Source organism: Carettochelys insculpta, chromosome 23 (genome assembly GCF_033958435.1).
Source record: "Carettochelys insculpta isolate YL-2023 chromosome 23, ASM3395843v1, whole genome shotgun sequence".
Lineage (NCBI taxonomy): Eukaryota > Metazoa > Chordata > Testudines > Carettochelyidae > Carettochelys > Carettochelys insculpta.
Window position 1 is genome coordinate 17,964,405 of NC_134159.1, and position 21,030 is coordinate 17,985,434.

The 21,030-nt window shown below is 46.6% G+C and overlaps 1 protein-coding gene across 1 annotated transcript in view; it reads right to left on the bottom strand.

Moving 5' to 3' along the window:
- The window catches only part of LOC142025551 (MORN repeat-containing protein 1-like), a 132,042-nt gene that overhangs the window by 7,969 nt on the left and 103,043 nt on the right, over window positions 1-21,030 (bottom strand). The window contains 1 exon segment of the mRNA XM_075017978.1: window positions 18,615-18,688. Within this exon segment, the coding sequence (XP_074874079.1) occupies window positions 18,615-18,688 (74 nt within the window).

The following is a 21,030-nucleotide window of genomic DNA, read 5'->3' on the forward strand; positions in this document are numbered from 1 at the left end:
TAGGGCTGGAAGTGAAGAACATTGTGTGAAATTGAAATTACAGGGGGAATTTAGGTAGGCAGGATGTTATTACTGATGCTGGAGTGTGGCCAGGACACCTGGGTTAACACCCTACTCTCAGAAGAAGTGCTGTGAGACTCTTAATAATCTAAAGATAAGTAACATTTGAAAACAAAAATGGGCCACATCAGCACCTGTGCTACAGTTTTAATTGTCCCTTTTAGTACTGCATCTAAGCATGGAAAGAAATACGTAGTCATTACAAAAAAAGTTGAGAAAGATAGCTTTCCAACTCAATCCCCAGAAAGAAGTATGAAATACGGTACAGCACCACATGGCAATGTAACACAGCATTTAAAGTGTGTTTTTCTAACACTCAGAGCTACTGTGTGATCCTGCATTGAGTGCATACAGATTTCACATTACCCAGAATGAAATGTCCCTTCACATATAATGTCAGGATGATTATAGATGGTGAGAGGCAGATGAGCTGTAAAGAAGAAAAATAGGGGTGATGTCATGGTAGGGGGTCTTCTAATCAGGACAAAGAGGTACATGAGGCATTTTTAGAACGAATATCAAATACACAAGGAATGGTAATATGGGAAGAATTTAATTATCCAGCCATCCATTGGAAAAGTAATATGACAAAATACAAAATTTCCAGTAAGCTCCTGGAATGCACTGAGGACAACCTTTTGTTCCACAAAGTGGAGGAACTAACCAGGAGGCCACCCTTTTAGAATTCATTCTGACCAATGGGGAGGAATTGGTTTAGAATTTGAAGGTGAAAGGCAATTTGGATGAAAGTGGTCATGAAATAATAGATTTCATGATTTTGAGGAAAGGAAGGAGTGAGAGCAGCAGAATAAGGACAATGGACCTCAAAAAAACAAGACTAGCAAACTTAGGGAAAGAGTAGCTAAGGTCCCCTGGGAAGAAAGTAGTTCATGAGAGCTGGCAAAGTCTCAAAAAGACACTACTGAAGGAACAGCTGCAAACTATCCCAATGTGTAGAAAAGATAAGAAGCATGTAAGAGGTTAATAGGAACCCATCAGGAATTATTTAATGACCAGAAAATATAATAGAATCCTACCAAAAGTAGAAATATACACAAATTATTAAGGAGACGTACAAAAGAATAGCACAAACATGCAATAAGTTACACCTAAGTCTACACTAGCCCCCTCCTTTGAAGGGGGCATGTAAACAATCCCAATAAGTGAATAGCAATGAGGTGCTGTGCTGCATATGCAGCACCTCCTTAGCATAAGTCTCGCCATGCAAACTTTGAAGTTGCTAACTTCAAAGCGGCAGCAAGCAGTAACTGTGGGCGCTGTGAAGTACCTGCACTACTTTGAATTTCCCTTACTCCCAACACGTTTTGGGAGTAAGGGATTTTCGAAGTTGCATGGGTACTTCGAAGCACCCATGGCTAGACTACTTGCTGCCGCTTTGAAGTTAGCAACTTTGAAGTTTGCATGGTGAGAATTATGCTAATGAGGTTCTGCATCTGTAGCACAGTGCCTCATTGCAATTCATTGATCAGGCTCATTTACATGCCCCCTTCGAAGGAGAAAGAGACATAAAAACCAATACAAAAAGGTTCTTTAATACATTATGGGATAAAGAGAAAGCAAAAGGAAAGTGTTCTCCACTCCTCTACTCTGTGGGGAAGGAGAATGAATAGTTGATGACAACAAGAAGGCTAAGATGTTTAATGCCTGGTTTGCTTCAATCTTCGTTCAAAAGGTTAATATTGACTAGGTACTCAAGAAGAATACTAAGAAGGCAGAATGAATGCAATCCAGAATAAGTAAAGAACTGTTATATAAGTTAGATGTATCCAAGTCAGTAGGGTACTTAAGAAACCACCTGAAGCAATCTTGGAATCTTTAACTGTTATTTTCAAGGGCTCATGGAGGATTAGTGAGGGTGCAGAGAACTGGAGAAAGGCAAATTTAGTGTTTATCTTTAAAAAGGGGAACAAACAGAAACTGGGGAATTATAGACAGCCTAATTTTGATAGCTGGCAGGATAATGGAGCAAATTGTTAAAGAACCAGTTTATAAGCACCTGGAGGATACCAGGGTTAAAAGGAAGAGGCAGTATGGGTATTTTAAGCCATATTCGAGAGCACTGCTTCTTGCTGCCAAATCATGGAACTCAGAGTCCTAATTCTAGATATAGATATGTGGCTACAAGGCAAAATACAAAGAAGAAACAAACACAGCAACATACCCTCTCCCTTGCTTTTTAATTTGGTGTGAGATGCATCTATAAAGGCCAAGGCCTAACAGCTAAACTTGACCCACCACATATTCAGGAGCAAATGTACTATCCCCCGATTAAATTGTACCTGGACCTGCACAGTCATAGTGGGAAGTGAAGAGTGCAGGAGACATACTCTGCATCCCATGTAAGTCCATAGATGTCAAAAAGAATGTTGTCACAAGTGGTCCCTAACGGGCAACACCTGCAATCCAGGGACCTCAGCTATGCTGGGCACAGTCAGGCCATGTCCTGAACCATTCTTTCAGCGTCAGGGCAGGCAGTATAAATTGAACCTGTGCTAACTGGTACAGTCTATCTTGTTTGTCAACAGTCTTATTGAACTAGAGAACAAGATGTGGGCCTTTAATATATTGATAGAAGTTACACACTTGTGTGCAGGAGAGAAAAGAAACTTGTGTATTCCCGTACCCTTGGAAGACGTAATATTTTAGCAGCCAAATTTTTAGCTTGGCTTCAAAGCAGCCACTGTTCATACAAAACTCCACAGATACACATGTAAAGCAGGAAATTAAGCATATGTAACAATTTGTTTACTTGCAGTATAATATTCAACTACAAGATTTCTTTGTGTGAACCCTGAAGAAGGGAATGCAGTGTGCATGCAAGCCTATTTGTTTGAGTCTGAATTCTTGACTAACAACTCTTGACTAGAAAGGTCTGTGATTTAACTCATCATAATAACTTCCACTTTTTTCATAGATTCATAGCTTCCAAGGTCAGAAAGTACTACTGTGATCTAGCCTGACCTCCAGTATAACATGGGCCAGGGACCCCCCTCCAAAAATGCCCATGACATAGCTTTTTAAAAAAAAAAATCCAATCTTGATTTAAAAATACTCAGAGATGGAGAACCTGCCACAACCTTTGGTGAATTGTTCCAATGGCTAATTACTTTCACTTATGTTTAGGCCTTATTTCCAGGCTGAATTTGCTTGTTTCAACTTCCAGCCATTGGAATGTGATACACCTTTCTCTGCTAGAAGGAAGAGACTTATTAAATTTATTTCCCATGTATATTTTTATAGGCATTGGAATCATGTCATCCCTGAACTTTGTCTTGGTTAAGATTGAGCTCTTGGAGTCTATCATTATGGAGATATGTTGTCTTATCCTTTAATGATTCTTTTCTGAACCCCCTCTAATGCATCAGCATCTTTCCTGAATTGTAGCCAATATCGGACATGATAGCAGGCACACCAGTGGCAGATACAAAGACAAAACAACCTCCTTACTCCTATTTGAGTTACCACCATTTATTCATTCAATGATTGCATTAGCCTTTTTGTCAGCAGCATTGCCCTGAGAGCTCACATTCTGCTGTTTATCCACCACAATCTCCAAATCTTTTGCGAGGTCACAGCTTACCAGGATAGAATTCCCCATCCTATGGCCTACGTTCTTTGTTCCTGGACTTAGGCATTTACTTTTAATCACATTAAAACACATAGGTTGCACCTACACTAGCAAGTTCTTTCGAAAGATTTTTCGAAAGAAGGGTGTTTTTTGGAAAGATCCCATGGAGTGGCTACACACAAAAAGCGTTCTTTCAAAAATAAATTGAAAGAATATAGCACTCCTTTCAAAATTGCTCTTCCTTTTCCGTTTCAGGAAGAGCACCCACTTTCCAAAGTTTCTTTCAAAAGAAAACGTGTGTAGACACTCCACATGCCCTTTTTTTCGAAAGAGCAGTCCTTATAGGGCCTGATTTTTCGATCCCTAACCTGTTCTTTCAAAATAGCAAGGACTATGTGGACACTCTCTTTCAAAAGAGCAGATCACTCTTTTGATCCACTTTTGGCTATGTCTACACTAGAGAGATCTTTCGAAAGAAACCCTTCCAGAAGATCTCTTCCAAAAGAACTTCTTTCAAAAGAGTGCATCCACACACCCAAAAACATATCAAAAGAGTGATCTGCTCTTTTGAAAGAGAATGTCCACACAGCCCCTGCTCTTCTGAAAGAATGGACCAGGGATTGAAAAATCAGGCTCCATGAGGACTGCTCTTTCAAAAAAAGGGCACATGGAGATTCTACACACGTTTTATTTCAAAAGGTTTTAAAAGGGAGTGTTCTTCCTGAAATGGGAAAGGAAGAGCAATTTCAAAAGGAGTGCTGTATTCTTTTGATTTATTTTCAAAAGAACATTTTTTGTGTGTACATGCTCCAAGCGATCTTTCAAAAGAGCTCCCTTCTTTAGAAAAGTCTATTGAAAGAACTTGCTAGTGTAGATGCAGCCATTTTGTGTGTGGATGCACTCTTTCAAAAGAAATTCTTTCAGAAGAGATTTTCTGGAACGGTTTCTTTCAGAAGGTCTCTGTAATGTAGATGTAGCCATATTGTTTGCTTATACCCAGTTTACCAAGAGATCCAGGTCACTCTATCAGTGACCCGTCTTCTTCATCATTCACAACTCTCACAGCTTTGGGGTCACCTGCTAACTTTTTCAGTGATGATTTTGTTTTCTTCTAGGTCATTACTAAAAATGTTAATTGTTGTAGATCCAAGAAATTATTCCTGCAGGACCACAGCAGAAACACACCTAATCCATTACATTGAGTTACCTGGTAAAAAACTAGAGACTATGTTTGAAAATTCAACTCTAAGGCCGTGTCTACACTAGCCAAAAACTTCGAAATGGCCATTTGCATGGCCATTTCAAAGTTTACTAATGAAATGCTGAAATACATATTCAGCACCTCATGAGCATGCGGGCGGCCGGGGCACTTTGAAATTGACACGGCTCTTCCAGATGGGGCTCCTTTTCGAAAGGACCCCAGCTACTTCGAAGTCCCCTTATTCCTATGAGCAGATAGGAATAAGGGGACTTCGAAGTAGCCGGGGTCCTTTTGAAAAGGAGCCCCATCTGGACGAGCCACACGGCGGCGAGCCATGTCAATTTCGAAGTGCCGCAGCCGCCCGTATGCTAATGAGGTGCTGAATATGTATTTCAGCGCTTCATTAGTAAACTTCGAAATGGCCATTTCGAAGTTTTTGGCTAGTGTAGACGTAGCCTAAATGTTATAAAAATTACTAGACAGACAGAAGGATCGAGTTGCTTCTTATGTATTCTCCCATTCTGCATTTTTAAAAATATCACCAAGGGTATGATAGCTTTCGGAAAAATTTACGAATACCCAGTACTAATATTCTGCATGTTGAAGAACTGCTACACCACATTAGAAAAGATTTTTAATTTTTTTCCATACAAGGAACAATCTTTAAATATTTAAAAATACATTTTATATTTTTTTGTTATTCTCTTAGAATCTAGCATGAAGTAGTTACTTCTCAAAGTTGTACTTATGTCTATGGCCCCACTGATTTCAACAGGGCTGGTGACAGTGCATAAAGTTAAGTACGTTCATAAGCCTTTTCAGGATCACGGCTTAATATTGCACTAAAGCTACCAGTTGTTTTTGGTTTATTGAAACACAACTGTGCCTTTAGCAAAAATTCCTGCTATAGCCACATTGTCTGAAATTCAGCTCTGATTAACTGAAGAAGCATAACAAAATTTCTGGGGAATTAGTAATGTGTGTTGGGCACAAGCTTCCTTACACACTAGAATTGTATTGTATAATATTACTATTGCATGCTATTTCTATATGCATGACCAACCATCAGGACACTGGTATTTTCAAAAACTGTCCCTCTCTTTTCCTTAGTGTGGCGTTAATTGTAAATGCATAACAGTGACCGTTGGACAGCTAGAATGTGGTTTTCTATGGTTAGGGAAGCCTTTAGAGCTGTTGTGTTTTCATTCAATATTCTTTCCTTATTTTTGTTTGCAAATTTCATTATATCCTTCCTACTGCTTATATACACATATATTATGTATCTTTTACTCTCTCTCCTCTTTCTTACTCAAAAATAACTGCCCATAAAAGGTCTCCAAAATGTTCTCAGTATAGAGTTGGAGGAACAGGCTAACTAATTAGGTGTACACCAGGCACCAAGGCAGAAGAAAATGGAATCCTCTGCTCTAAGACACATAGCAATAGAACCACAAGACCTGACTGTCCCCATCACTGTTCCAGAGTGCAGGAAATCCCAGCAGACCACAGATGCAGAATTTGCAAAATTCTTAACAGGTTCTAACATATGGGCCCCACACTAGTGTACCAGTTACAGCACTTCCATGGTCCTCTCTGATCCTGGTAAAGAAGAGCAGGCTTTTGTCATTTAACACTCATTAACATGACAGCAACAGAGTCTCCACAGACTTCCCCACAAATCTCAGTTCACGTGTACTGAAATCTACAAGCTTTGTGATGGATTGTTCATGCCATGCTTGCCTGGAAAGGGTAAATGTATATTGAGAAGGGGGCTAATTAACCTGGCAGGACGTAGCCAGGGAAGTCAGATGGCCAAGTAACCTCCTGAATGGGTGAGGGAACCCAGCTGATGACAAATATCCTGGACAGGATTTATAAAAGAATGAAATTGGTAGCAGGGTGGAGTTGATGGGAAATGGGTAGCAATTACTTCCTGGAAGCAGGAGGAAGGGTTTGGGATTACAGACATCAGTAGTAACTCCTGGGGGAAGTGCCAGGTGGCAGAGAAAATTGGAAAGGGCCAGGGTAGAAGAGACTACGACTTCTAGCTAGCGTGTCCCTGAGCTGAAAGCATGAATAGAAGACAAGCCTGCTAACCACTGAGGAAATGGCGCCATGAGATTGTGAACAGAAAGATTGCCCAGGATTTTTGAAGGAATCCTTTGGTACCCCAGAAGGTGAAAATGCATAGCTGGCACAACGTTGAAATAGCACCCATCGCGTCTACATACGCCGTGGGCTATTTCGACGTTGAAATCGATGTTAGATGGTGAGACATCGAAAATCGCTATTCCCTTCTGAAGATGGGAATAGCGCCCTACTTCGACGTTCAACGTCGAAGTAGGGTGAGTGTAGACAATCTGCATCCCGCTACTTTGAAATAGCAGGTTCCTCCATGGTGGCTATCAGCTGAGAGGTTGAGACGCTCTGTCCAGCCCCTGCGGGGCTTTATGGTCCCTGCGCACAGCAGCCTTTAAAGTACCATTGACCTGGATTTCCTGTGGCAGGAAGCTGAGAGCATGCAGGCAGCAGTGCACACATGTGCTAGCCCTGCAAGCCCTCTACAGGCCCCAACCCACCCACCCACCACTCATGGCATCGAGCCAGCCCCCTGAGCGCCCCCAGGGCTCCCCTCCTGAGGGGACCCAGACACCCCTGGCAGCCAAGTAGGGGGCCAAAAAGAGGCAGGGCCCCTCCTGGTTGGAGGCCAAGCTCTGAGACCTGCTGGGGCTCTGTGGTGGAAAGGAGGTGCTCCACGTGATGGGGAGCAAGTGGCGGAACGCAGAAGCGTTCACCTGACTGGCTGAGGGCCTGGCTGCCTAGGGTCACCCTGCCCGCACTCTGGATCACGTCCGGAGTAAGGTGAAGGAGTTGCGGCAGGGGCATGTCCAGGCCTGAGACTCGGCCAGCCAGTCTGGGGCCGTCCCTGCCGCTTGCCCCTATTACAGGGAGCTCAGGGCCACCCTGGGCCCCGGGACACCTCCTCCCCTCCAGCCACCCTTGACACCATGGCCGATGAGCCCCAGCAGGCCTTGGAGCCAGAGTCTGGCCCGGAAGCCAGCCCCGCACCCCAGGGCCCACCCGAGGAGCACCCCCTTGGGACAGCGGAGGAGGGGTCCAGCAGCAAGGAGGGGGGGCTCCTCATCGACCTCCCCTCCTGGAGCACCAGCCGGGTGTCCGCCCACCAGGCTTCCCCAACCACGGCAATGGACAGTCAGGTACGTACCCCACAAGGCACACACCCATGAGGTGGGGGCACCAGACATGACCAGGAGCCTCACACACCCCCAGCGGACCCCAACCTGCAATTGCCCAGCCACAGCACAGTCCCAGGACAGCGGCACGGACATCAGCGCCCATCAGCACCCGCACCCATGGACAGCACTGTGCCTTAACCCCAGGGGTGGGGGGACAATGCTATGGGCACAGCCAACAGGGACATCACACCCACCAACAGGGACGGAGACCCAGCACCCAAGGAGGGCAGGGGAAATGGGCCATGGGCCAGGGCACGGTACTAACAGCCATCCCCTCCCTCTCTCCCTCTCTGCAGCTGCACCATCCGACACCCCCGGCAGCCAGACACCCTCCATCATCCCCAACAGCCCGCCGGAGGTCAGCCACCGCCAGCACACGGAGACACCCCCAAAGCCAGCGGGACAGTACTGCCACGTCTGGACCCTGGGGATGGCCCCTGTGGACCCCCAGCTCCTGGCAGCTCTCCAGCGGCAGACAGAGGTGGCAGAGGAGAGACTCTGGTTCGACAGGGAGGAGTCCACCTGGTGGTGGGCGGAGTGGGAGGACTTCATGGGGGTCTTCCGGGACATAGCCGGGTTGATCCAGGAGGCCGTCACCCGGCTCCTGTCCCCCACTGCCCTCAGGGCCGCCCTCCCCGCTGCTCCACCCGTTGACCCCCCGTCTCGCCGTCTGCCTCGCCGCCTGCTGCCCCACCTGCCGCCCCACCTGCTGTGCCGCCTGCAAGCTCCCCAGGACCAGAGCCCACTGGGGCTGCAGACTGGCCAGTGGAGGCATCCCGACCATACTTGCCGGTCCTCCCAGCCTCCAGTCAGCCACGCTGGGGACTGCAGACACGGAGGGGGGGTCGCGAACCGTACCTGCTGGGGGTCGTGCCCCTCTACCCCCTCTCCGGATGGATGGGCCAACGGCTGAGCCGTCCACTGGGCCCCCATATATACAGTTGTCCCCCTTTGTATATTGGTTGCAGTTTCTGTTGTGCACAAAACAAAGTTAGCAGTTTTCAAAAATAAAGGTTTTATTTTCCAAATAACTGGAGGCGTGTGCTTGTTGAGGGGGTGGCGTGCGGGTGTTGGGGGCAGTGTGTGGGCAGTGCAGGCTGCGTGTGGGGGGTGCTCTGGGGAAGGCCAGGGAGGTGCTCAGGGATCTCCCTGATCAAAGTGGGCCCACAGGGCCTCATGGACTCGTACCCCCTCACAGTTGGCCTGGCGGCTGGGTGTGGCAGCCCACTGGGGGAAACCCATGCCGGCATCGACTGCCCACCCCTGGACGAAAGGCTCCCCCTTGCTCTCGACAATGTTGTGGAGCGGCAGCACGTGCCCACAACCTGGGGGATGTTCTGGAGGTTGACATCAGTCGGGCAAGGAGGCACCGCCAGCGGCCCTTCAGATGGCTGAAGGTCCTCTCCACCACCTGACAGGCGTGGTTCAGGCGGGCATTGAACCACTCCTGGCTGGCACTGAGGTGGCCGGTGTATGGGCACATAAGCCAGGGCTGGAGGGGGTAGGCCTTGTCCACCACAAGGCAGAGGGGCACGGTGGTGTCCCTCAGAGGGAGATCCCTCTGGGGGATGTAGGTGCCCACCTCCAGCCGGCGGCACAGGCCCGAGTTCCTAAAAACATGGGCATCGTGTGTGCAGCCGGGCCAGCCCACGTACATGTCCTGGAAGCAGCCCCGACTGTCCACCATGGCCTGCAGGACCACGGAGTGGTAGCCCCTGCGGTTTATGTATCTTCCTCCGCTGTGGTCCAGGGCACGGATGGGGATGTGGGTCCCGTCCAGGGCCCCGAAGCAGTTCGGGAACCCCATGGTGGCAAATACGGCAACGACTGCATCCAGGTTCCCGAGTCTGAGACCCTCTGGAGCAGCATGGCATTGAGCACACAGACCACTTGTGGAGAGGGAACACAGGCGTCCATGAAGGTGTGCAGGGTGCCCCAGGGCCCTCCCCGCAGGCCCCCCTCCCGGGCACCTCCCCAGGTACCCCCCCGCCCAGCCCCTCACTCCCCAGCGCCCCTCCCTTCTCAGCCCCACACCCGGCCCCCCCAACCTCCAATGGGTGCGTGCCTGGGCCTCCTTACCTCCACGACGACAGCCCTGACTGTGGCCTTTCCCACTCCAAACTGGTGTCCCACGAGTGGTAGCTGTCTGGAGTGGCCAGCTTCCAGATGGCTATTGCGACCCTCCTCTTGATGGGGAGGGTGCACTACATCCGGGTGTCCTGGTGCCTCAGTGCAGGGGTGAACCACTGGCAGAGCTCCAGGAAGGTCTGCCGGTGCATGCAGAAGTTCCACAGCCACATGTTGTTGTCCCACTCCCGCATGACCAGCTGCTCCCACCACTCGGAGCTGCTGGGGTAGCTCCAGAGGCGGGGGAGCAGCCGGCGGAGGAGGAAGAGGGGAGCCCAGTGGTCAGGGCGTCCCCGTCTGACCCCAGGGAGGGCTCTGCTGGCAGGAACCACTGGGCAGCCTCCCAGGCAGCACCTAGCAGGGCACTTGCCCCCTGGACGACTGCCTGGAGGGCTTCCTCTTCCTACTGCGGCTGCTGCTGCTGCTGGAGGTCCATATCTGCTGTGACTTGGTCTGCGAGAGTGGGGAGAGTACCCTGTGGACCTCATGCTGTGCAAGCCAGGTGTGTCTGGGAGGGGCCCTTTAAAGGAGCGGTTTGCTGTTGACCCAGAAGGGCTAGTCCAGCCTGTGACCCGGTCCGCAGGGTTCCTGGCCCCTTATTTCGACAGGGAGTGCTTGTGTGTGTGGATTCTCCGTGTTTCCTTCCAGGGCGGCTCCTTTCGACATTCCCCATTGCTACTTTGACGTTGAAGGTCGATGGCACCAGCCCTGGCGCACATGTACACAATACGCGTCAAAGTAGCCTATTTCGATGTTCTTACGTTGAAATAGGCTACTTCAACGGAGTGTGCTAGTGTAGATGTAGCCATAGTGACCTGAGTGGAAGACCAAGTCACACAGAGGAGACTGCAGTATCCAGAGTGAGAGAGGCACTGCAGACCAGGAAGACATGGTGTGCAGTTATGGGAGAGGACATTGACCTGGTGAAGCTAATCCCAGAAACACCATGAGGAAGTGCCATCGTAATGGTGAGTGGAGCACCGCATCACAAACTAGGATGAAATATCAGACTTTGCAGAATATATGCAGAACCTTTTGGCAAGTGTTCTTAAGCCAATGATTAAGGTTAAGATTTTTTCATGGGTATTTTTAATAAAAGTCAGGAAGTGGTCATAGGTAATGAAGAAAAATTCATGAATGCCCATAATAAGCCCCTGACTTCTACTAAAAATGCTGGGGGGAATGGGAACTAACCAACAATGCTGCCAGTGACTGCTCCTGCCCTGGTAGATGACCAATGGCTGCCGCTCAGCCTTACAGCAGCCCTCCTGCAGCAGGGCCAGACAGCCAGTCCAGCCCTGCCGCTCTGGTTTGGGCTGAACCCAAAGAAGTCATGGAGTCTATTAAGCTCACAGAATCTGTCATCACTTTGTCCAATCATATCCTTACAGATGACTGTCAAATATTTGAATTCTGTTATCCTTTCAGAGAAGGACATCCATGTACTATCGCTCTACTCAGTGCCCAAATGTCATGGCTTGGGTTCTCACGTTTTTCCATTCTGCAAAGCCCCAGGAATGAATTTGTGCACTACAGCCTGAGAAGGTGCCCAGGTCATTAACCAACTATTGGAACAATTTACCTACTTGGTGGATTCTCCATCACTTGGGGTACTTAAATCAACATGAGTATCTTTCCTAGCTTAAACCAAAGCTATGGGCTTGATTCAGGAATTACTTGGTGAAATTTTATGGCTTGTGATACACAATTCAATGATCATAAAGGTTCCTTTTGACTTAAGTATCTGTGCATTTACGACTCTATGAAAGGCTATTGTTAGATTTTTGATGTGCACAAATCCTCCCTTCCCTTATTTCTCTTCCCATCTGTTAAAAAAAATACAATACCATTCAAAATGGAAAAAGAATACAATATCACATCTCTCTATCTGGAATTTGGTTTCTTTAAAGGACTCCAAAGCAGTATAGTATAAAATACCTTTGCTACTTTTAAAAATCCATCTATAGACATTATGGGAAAATACAGCAGTCAACATTCAAATGAATGGGGCTGATTTTGAAAGGAATTCTATATATGATTTATAAATGTTAGTGAGGGAGTTGTTGACAACAATATCAAGAAAAGGCATTCTGTGTTGTGGAGTGTTTTCTTGACAACAGCAAAGCAGAGCCCTGAAACAAATACATATACCCTGGATGCATAAAAAGTATGCATTTGCTATCTGAGCAATTTTTGTCCTTAAGATTACTTTACATTCTACTGTTTATCCAGTCTTGGAATGAGGTCATTATTTTTATAATACATCAGCTAAGAACATTCCCTGGAATACAGATCTGTCTTGAAGGATTAAGCTAGCTCCCTGGCACACCTTGCCTTATTCAGGGAAGATTTCCTACTGGAGAAAAACAAGTTGATATTTTTTTCTTTGTGCTATGTGATGTAATTGGCCTGATACTCAGACCTGTGGGTTGTCATGCTAAAAGCTTTAAACCACACAAGAAGCCTTTTCTTGAGGTGCTGTCAAATGATCCCTGAATAGACTGCACTAAGGGCTTTGTTGGGAGGGGTGCACTCAGTTGCTTTCAGCTGCAGCTTTCTGAAGAGTAATTAAAATCAGCTCTGGGAAAATGTTCTGCTCCAATCTTAAAATAAAAGATACTGTATTTTTGTAATAAACTGCAAATCCAAGAAGACTGCTAATTACTAATGGAGGACTGGTCAAAACTTTCTTATAAACCAGAGCCTAAGACCATTGGGTTGATTTTTATTTTAAAATATATCAACTGTTTATTTTAAGTTACCTAATTAAAAAGGCTTTGGGTTTTTACTAGAGAATATCTGAAGGAAAGTTTTTTTTATTTAAACTCTGCTTCCTGAACATCTTATCAAGAGATTGTCTTTATTAGAAGCACCAGTGCAACTTCTTCTCTCTACAACTTCAGTATAATTGCAGAGAAGCTCTGCATTTGAAAAAAAAAACTGAGCATAGAATTTGACCCATAGTAGTACACACATTCAGATAACAAAGGGCAGGTCATGAGTATGATCAACAGGGGAATTTTGAACTAAAAATCAGTGGCATGGTCTGGCCCAAAAGATGTTTTGGTTACCAAATATCTGGCACTTTAATTTGTTCAGTGAGACAGTCTTTTATTCCTCTAGCTATGTCTTCACAGAGCTCAATTATCTACACTAGAGTTAATGCCTCTTAAGTTAGCCCAGCTTGAGTGACAGCAGCCACACTGTGAAATAACTTTTGAGCTGAACAGAGTGACTGACGTGTTCAGTGATTGTATTAGTAGCTTATGAGTCGTACTAACTTGAGTGGTAGCCTGTGCCCCTTGACAGGACAGCCAAATTGAGATAAAAGCAGCACCCTACTTTATTTAAGGGGGTTAGTTTGTTGAAAGTACTTGAATTAGGGACACCTGAATTATGATTTGAATTAAGTTTGTAATAAAAACAAATCAAATGTATTTGAGAGAACACTTTCCCTAACACAAGCAGTGCCAGCAATGCAACAATGTGTACTATTTTTAAATGAAATGCTTGTATTAAAGTAGGGAATAGGTCACATGTGGAAAAAAATTCACTTTGGCTGTGTAGCAGTTTTGCCATGTCAGTCTCTAATTTCTTCATATAAATAAACTGTAGACCATCCCTAATAAAAATGTATGGGAATCAGTGTTCCCTGCAAGCTGAGCACTTGGGCAGCTGCCCAGGAGAGATTCTGATGCTGCCCAGCTGACGTCACTAACAGTGGGCAGGTGGTCTGAAGAAGTGGGTCTTCCCACGAAAGCTCACCACCTAATAAATTATTTTGTTAGTCTTTAAAGTGCTACTTGACTGCTTTTCTCATTTTGGGCAGCATGTGTTTCTCTTTGTGGTGCACATCTGCACATGCCTTGGTGCACATAAGAAAATTTATTCTGCCCATGGATAGAGAAAATTAGAGAGAACACTGATTGGAATATAATTAACATAGCCTACATTTGAGTTAATAACAGTCTTTGTCATCTACAATGTCAGTGACTGCAATGGGAGTCTCCTTGAGGACCACTGAGAGGCTTCTGTTAGTGCAGAATGCATCATCTTGCCCACTTAGAGTAGATAGTACTTGGAAGAATGGCATATCTGAAAACACTGGACATTGCACTAGTTCCTCATTGGGTACAATGTTCTATCTGGGGGGTAGGAGGGAGAAGAGGGATATGGGTAGGTATGAGATGGTGGATGAAATCCTGGCTTACTTGATGTCAATGACAACATCCATCCCATAAATTTCAATGGAGCCAGTATTCACTTGCATATGGCCCCATGCACACATCAGGTTGTTCAGACAATCCGTGAGGTTGAATGACATGGTACCCTCAATGGAGACTCTTTGGCTGTGGAACTTGCTCCCCCTGGTGGTGCACCAGAGAGACCAGATACATGAGCACAGCTTGCCTTTTTGGTCTGATGCACAGCTCGTCTTTTTAGACAAACTTTCCTGTGATCACATCAGAAACTATAAAGGCACTTTCTTATTTTGTTTGTTTTTCTTGCTTTTGGGGGTGGGACTGGACAAGTGGTGGCAAAGGCAAAGAGGGTGCTAAGACCATGTGGACATGTCCCAAAGAGCTCTACAGAGGATTCTCAGTGGAGTCAATCAGTGGTGACTATCTTACAGGTTCCGTGGGCTGGGAGCTGGAGCAGTGGGTGGGCTCATTCCCTCCTACCGCCACTTGCTGCTGAAGAAGTGGCTCAACTGAGGGACTGCTATACTTTCCCCTGGAAGGGGGAAACACACATTGGCTACGTCTACACGTGAAGCCAACATAGTCTATTTCGATGAATAACGTCTACACGTCCTCCAGGGCTGGCAACGTCGATGTTCAACTTCGACGTTGCGCGGCACCACATTGAAATAGGCGCTGCGAGGGTACGTCTACACGCCAAAGTAGCACACATCGAAATAAGGGTGACAGGCACAGCTGCAGACAGGGTCACAGGGCGGACTCAACAGCAAGCCGCTCCCTTAAAGGGCCCCTCCCAGACACAGTTGCACTAAACAACACAAGATCCACAGAGCCGACAACTGGTTGCAGACCCTGTGCCTGCAGCATGGATCCCCAGCTGCCGCAGCAGCAGCCACAAGCCCTGGGCTAAGGGCTGCTGCCCACGGTGACCATAGAGCCCTGCAGGGGCTGGAGAGAGAGCATCTCTCAACCCCCCAGCTGATGGCCGCCATGGAGGACCCGGCAATTTCGACGTTGCGGGACGCGGATCGTCTACACGGTCCCTACTTCGACGTTGAATGTCGAAGTAGGGCGCTATTCCGATCCCCTCATGAGGTTAGCGACTTCGACGTCTCGCCGCCTAACGTCGAAGTTAACTTCGAAATAGCGCCCGACGCGTGTAGCCGCAACGGGCGCTATTTCGAAGTTAGTGCTGCTACTTCGAAGTAGCGTGCACGTGTAGACACAGCTATTGTGACACAGTGGGATGGCTGCATCATGAAGAGGATGCAATGGTGTTAGAAGTGACATGGGTTCCTGGAGCAGAATTGATGGTGGTGAGACATCTCCAGAAGGTGCATGGACATACTGAGTTAACCCAGGACTCCCAGCAGGAAGCACCGCAGTGGTGAGTCATGCCCTGTCACAAGTACTCAAGCCTTTACGCTGACAAGTACTTAAAAACCATTTCTAATTTTTTTGGCACAAGCTTTTGCTCCCAGTCGGTCTCCACTGTTCATTGTCCGTGTGTGTACATAATCAGAGATATAATTGAGGCCATCTACTCCCTCGTCGTACACTGGGTCAGCACAGTATTGATTCTTACATCAAATCCTGTAGTATTTTATCCAACCCACTTTTATACTCCAATCCTAGAAAAATGTAAATATATGCACATTTTTTGCATGAACAGTCCCACAGATTTCAATGGGGCTACTCTTATAAGTAAAGTTAAACGCATGAAATAGTGTTTGCTGGATTAGTTTCAAAAATCACACTCCTGGTGTGTGCCAAGTGCTCTGAATTGTCACTGATACCAGATCAGGGAGGAATGGGTCCCAAACAAAATTTCATTAGGTCATCGTCCTGTACTGAAAGTAACTGCATTTGCTACTATTTTACCTTGAAGAACATCAGGGTGAAGAACAGAATAATTGCACACAGATGAAAAGAGACTACAATCAGTGCACAAAGGTACAGATACAAATATTTTCAAACCATAAAGCAGATGAATGGAATTTATGAATGAATTATTGCAGCTTCCCAAGAAATCATTTGAAACCACCATTAATATAACTTCCCTTATACAGAATTATTCCTGGATTATAAAGACAGGCTTTGTAACCTCCTTAGTCTTTAATAGAGACTGCAATATGTACCATAAGATATAAAAGTATCTACAGATTAGGCTTCCTGTGCAATTCCTTCTCTTTTCAATGGCTGCTTTTGGGGATCATAAATAACAGTAAAATTATCATAAAAGCTAATACTACTGTACTTAATGAAAATCATTATGTAAAGGTTTATGAATTTTTCACCTATTAATAGACATAAGTTAATGGGCCATAGGCTTTCCAGAATATGATACCTGATATTTTTCCATAAATGAAACTTTCAAAGATGCAAAAACCTTCAGAGGTCACCAACTTCAAAAATGAAAAAGTAAGTTATAGCTTTATAGTAATGAGTACGAAAATGAAAAAGAAGCATGAAAGCAAGTATCTCAGATTATAATAACCCTCTAAGAAGACCAGTCAAATAATGGGCTGAAATCTGTCCCTTCAATAAGGGCTTGTTTACATTTGCCCCCAACTTTGAAGGGGGCATGGTAATCAGGGCCAGAGTAGGTTACCAATGAAGTGCTGCGGTGAATATGCAGCACTTCATTAAGCTAATTTTCCCCCACAGCAACTTTGAAGTGGCAGACTTCAAAGTGCTGGCATGCATGTAGCTGCAGCCACTTCGAAGTGCCCGTGCTATTTCAAAATTCCTTTACTCCTCAAAAGTTTGCTGCTTCAGTGTTGCCGTGGGGGAAAATTAGCCTAAGTAAGTGCTGCGTATTCACCACAGCACTTCATTAGTAATCTCTCGTAGCCCTGATTACCGTGCCTCCTTCCAAGCTGGGGGCAAGCGTAGACCCAGCCTAACAGTCAATAAAGTCAGAAGCATAATAGGCAAGAACAGTCAGATACATTTTGAAACAGCCATTCTTTCCATATATTTTTAAAATCAACTGTTACTAACAATACATTGATTTTTAAGCAGAATGGACCGTTGTGATCATAAAGTCTAACTTGATGTAACTGAGCTAAAGAATAATTTAGAGAGACATCCAATTCAGATTTAAAGACTCCAGGTGATGGAGAATTTACCACATCCCTGGGCAATCTGTTCTAATGGTTAATTACCTTCACAGTTAAAAAATGCACATCTTTGAGAACAGAACAGTAGTTAATAAAAATTGGTCTTCCATTTCATTACTGAGTTCTTGTGCCCAGAAACTTCAAGCACAGAACTGCAGAACCATCTTTCGCTTTCAACAGAAGAGTGAGAGTACGAGGACAGCAGCAGTCTTTTTGGTGAACACTCACAAGAATAGGTTTTATAAAAGAATTCGATAAGTACTTGCTTTTTAAATGAAAAATGTAACAATCTACAGCAAAAATGTCTCTCCCATCTCTTTTTAAACCCACTATGACATTTACTCCGTCTCTCCCGCCCTGTCAGGAGGTCATAAACTGCTGCTCCCCCTCTATCAATACACCTTGGATGTAAACGGCCAACTCCATGGCTGGTGTAAATAGGTGTGGCTCAACTGATTCCACTCAGCTAGACTGATTTACATGAGCTGCAGATCTACCCCCAACTCATCATGAGATGGCAGAATGTATTGCTTATTCCACTTAAATGCAGTTGAAAGAGAAAGCATCTCTTCAGATGCAGGTTTCCTGATCTACTGCCACGCTATTGCTAACACTTTCATAATTGCTAAAGATTTTTAAAGTAAACTCCTACTATGAGAGGTCCCCTCCATGTGTGATTCTGTTTACTTTTTGATGTCACTGAGAGTGTGAAGTTAAAAGGCTTCTATGACCTTGCCTGTAACCAGATCCAAGACAAATCATAATTGTTATGGAGGACATCAAACAAAAAGTAATTTAAGAACAAAAGAGAGTAATTTTCTATGGAGGAATCTAAACCCATCATCATTTTGTGATATATAAAATGTGGAAGAAATCGCGTAATTTTGAAACAAAGCCCCAGGGTATTAGGACTAGACTGTCACTCAATGGTCTGAATATGTAATAAAAACAAGTAGCCACGATCGTCAACATGACCCAGTTATTTTGATCCTGAAATTACAACGTACTCAGCTTCTAAAACACTTCACTTGATATAATACAGACAGAAGTCCATACCTGGCAATACCCTAGAGTTCTTCATGAAGTACTGATCTTGTTTTGACTTGTACCCTTTACCTGCCATTTCAGACCTGCAAAATATAGGGAAAAAAGTCTAGCTATCATAACACTTCTACTGATAATGATGCTCACAGAAATTAGAGCTGGAGAACCACTATTCTGAGAAACAGGACTGTCCATTATAATATACTTTTTACTGCTTTATCTAGAGTCTAACATTCCTATACCATATGTCCTAGCAGCATTTAATACATCCACCCAAGCATCCCCATCTTAAGTATGTTCATATACACAGTGACCAGAAAACCGTTCAATCAAACTTACATTTCTTAACCACTTTTCAAATAAACACTCCGGTGGTGTCTACATGTGTCAGATCTTCTGGAAGGGAATCTTCCAGAAGCCATCTTCAGGAAGATCATCTTCAGGAAAAGAGTGTCCACACAGAAAGTGGCAACCAAAAGAGCTGCCCAGTCATGCGTGCACGCTCTTCCAGAAGAACAGGGCAGGAAACGCCTCAGATGGGGCTGCAAGGCCAGAGAGCACTTCCAGGGCACTGGCCATGCAGCCTGTTAAAGGCCTCCCCAACAGCCCCTCCCTGCACTAGCTGCTGAGGCCATTGTGCTGCTCCCAGCATAGCTCACCATCTCGCTGCTCTCGCAACAGCCCACGTGCCAGCCATGGACCCCGAGGTCCTGCAGCAGCACAAGCTCACTCTGACAAGGGTCCTGGGGTGCCTCCTGGCCACCCTCCTCAGCCTGCTACACAAATGTAGTATGAGCACTGTGGGTCCTGACCCACCCCTGCCCCAGCCAGGCCCCTGACAGCCCGTCCACCACATCTGGACCCATGCCGCCAGCAGCAACTGGTGGGACCCAGTGGTCATGGCACAGTGGGATGACGAACAGTGGCAGCGGAACCTGTGCATAGCAAAGGGCACGTTCTGAGATATCTGTGCCTGGCTGGCCCCCCTGCTTCACCACCAGGACACAGGGATGTGGCCAGCCCTCCTGGTGGAGAAGTGTCTAGCCATTGCTATCTGGAAGTTGGTCACCACAGATAACTACCGCTCCGTGGGGCAGCAATTCGGGGTGGGCAAGTCCACTGTCGGGGCCATCAAACTGGAGGTAAGCCACAAGCCAGGCCCCAGCCCGGCCCATGAAGTGGGGAGGGGGGCATCGGGCAATGGGGACCCTGGAGGGGGCCCAGAAACAGGGGCGAGGGGGCCCGCCACAGGGGACTCTGACACCCCACCCATACACAAGCCCACTCCCGGACGGGCATCCTGCCAGGGAGGCCATAGAGAGATGGAGAGATGGAGGGAGGGAGAGGGCAGGCAGGAACCGGCCCAGGTACCCCGGATGTACCCACGAGTGTGCACGCTCTCTGGCCCCTGCAGGTCATGAGTGCTATCAATGATGTGCTCGTGTGGCGGCTCCTTTGCCTCAGGGACCTTGATGCGACTGTAGTGGACTTCATGGAGCTCAGCTTCTCCACGTGATTCAGGGCATTTGATAGCACCTATGTTCCTATCAGGGCCCTGGCCAAGCACACTGGCCAATATGTTAACTGCAAGGTGTGCTGCTCAATCATGCTCCAGGCAGTGGTGGATGCTTGGAGCCGGTTCACCGATGTCTATGTCAGCTGGCCTGACTGTGCACACAACACTTACATCTTTCGCAACTCCTCCTTGTGCCAACTTATGGAGGCGGGCACATACATCGCCCAATGGGAACTCATCAGCGGCAACATCGCTTTCCCACTATGCCTGGTAGCCAATCCAGCATATCCTCCTGCAGCTATGGCTGCAGTGTCCCTAAATGGTGTAGGAGCTCTTCAACGCCCAGCTGAGAGGTGCCCAGAATATATTGGAGTGTGCCTTTGGGCGCTTAAAGGCACGGTTCAGATGCCTCCTCATGCGCGCCTTGATGTGGGGATGGAGAACATCCTGTAGCTCATGGCCACCTGCTGTGCTCTCCACAACCTCACTGAGGTGCGTGAGGGGACACAGCACCAGGATGGGCTGGCCCCATCACCACAGGAGTACGAGCAGTCACCTGCAGCCCCCAACCGGCAGCTCCAGTGGTACGGGGCCCACATCTGGGAGGCCCTCTGGGAGACCTTCGCCTGCAGGGACCTCTGAGCCAAGCCCCCAACACAGGCCTCCCACCACCCCTCAATGAACAGGGACACAGGGGTGCCAAACAAAACTGTATTCAGGGGTGCCACACAAAAGAGAGAGCTGGGAGGTAAGGTCTCATGGGAAGCAACACTGAGGGGAAAAACAACTGAGGAGAGTTGGCAGTTTTTCAAAGGGACATTATTAAGGGCCCAAAAACAAGCAATCCCGCTGCGTAGGAAAGATAGAAAATATGGCAAAAGACCGCCTTGGCTTAACCAGCAGATTTGCATG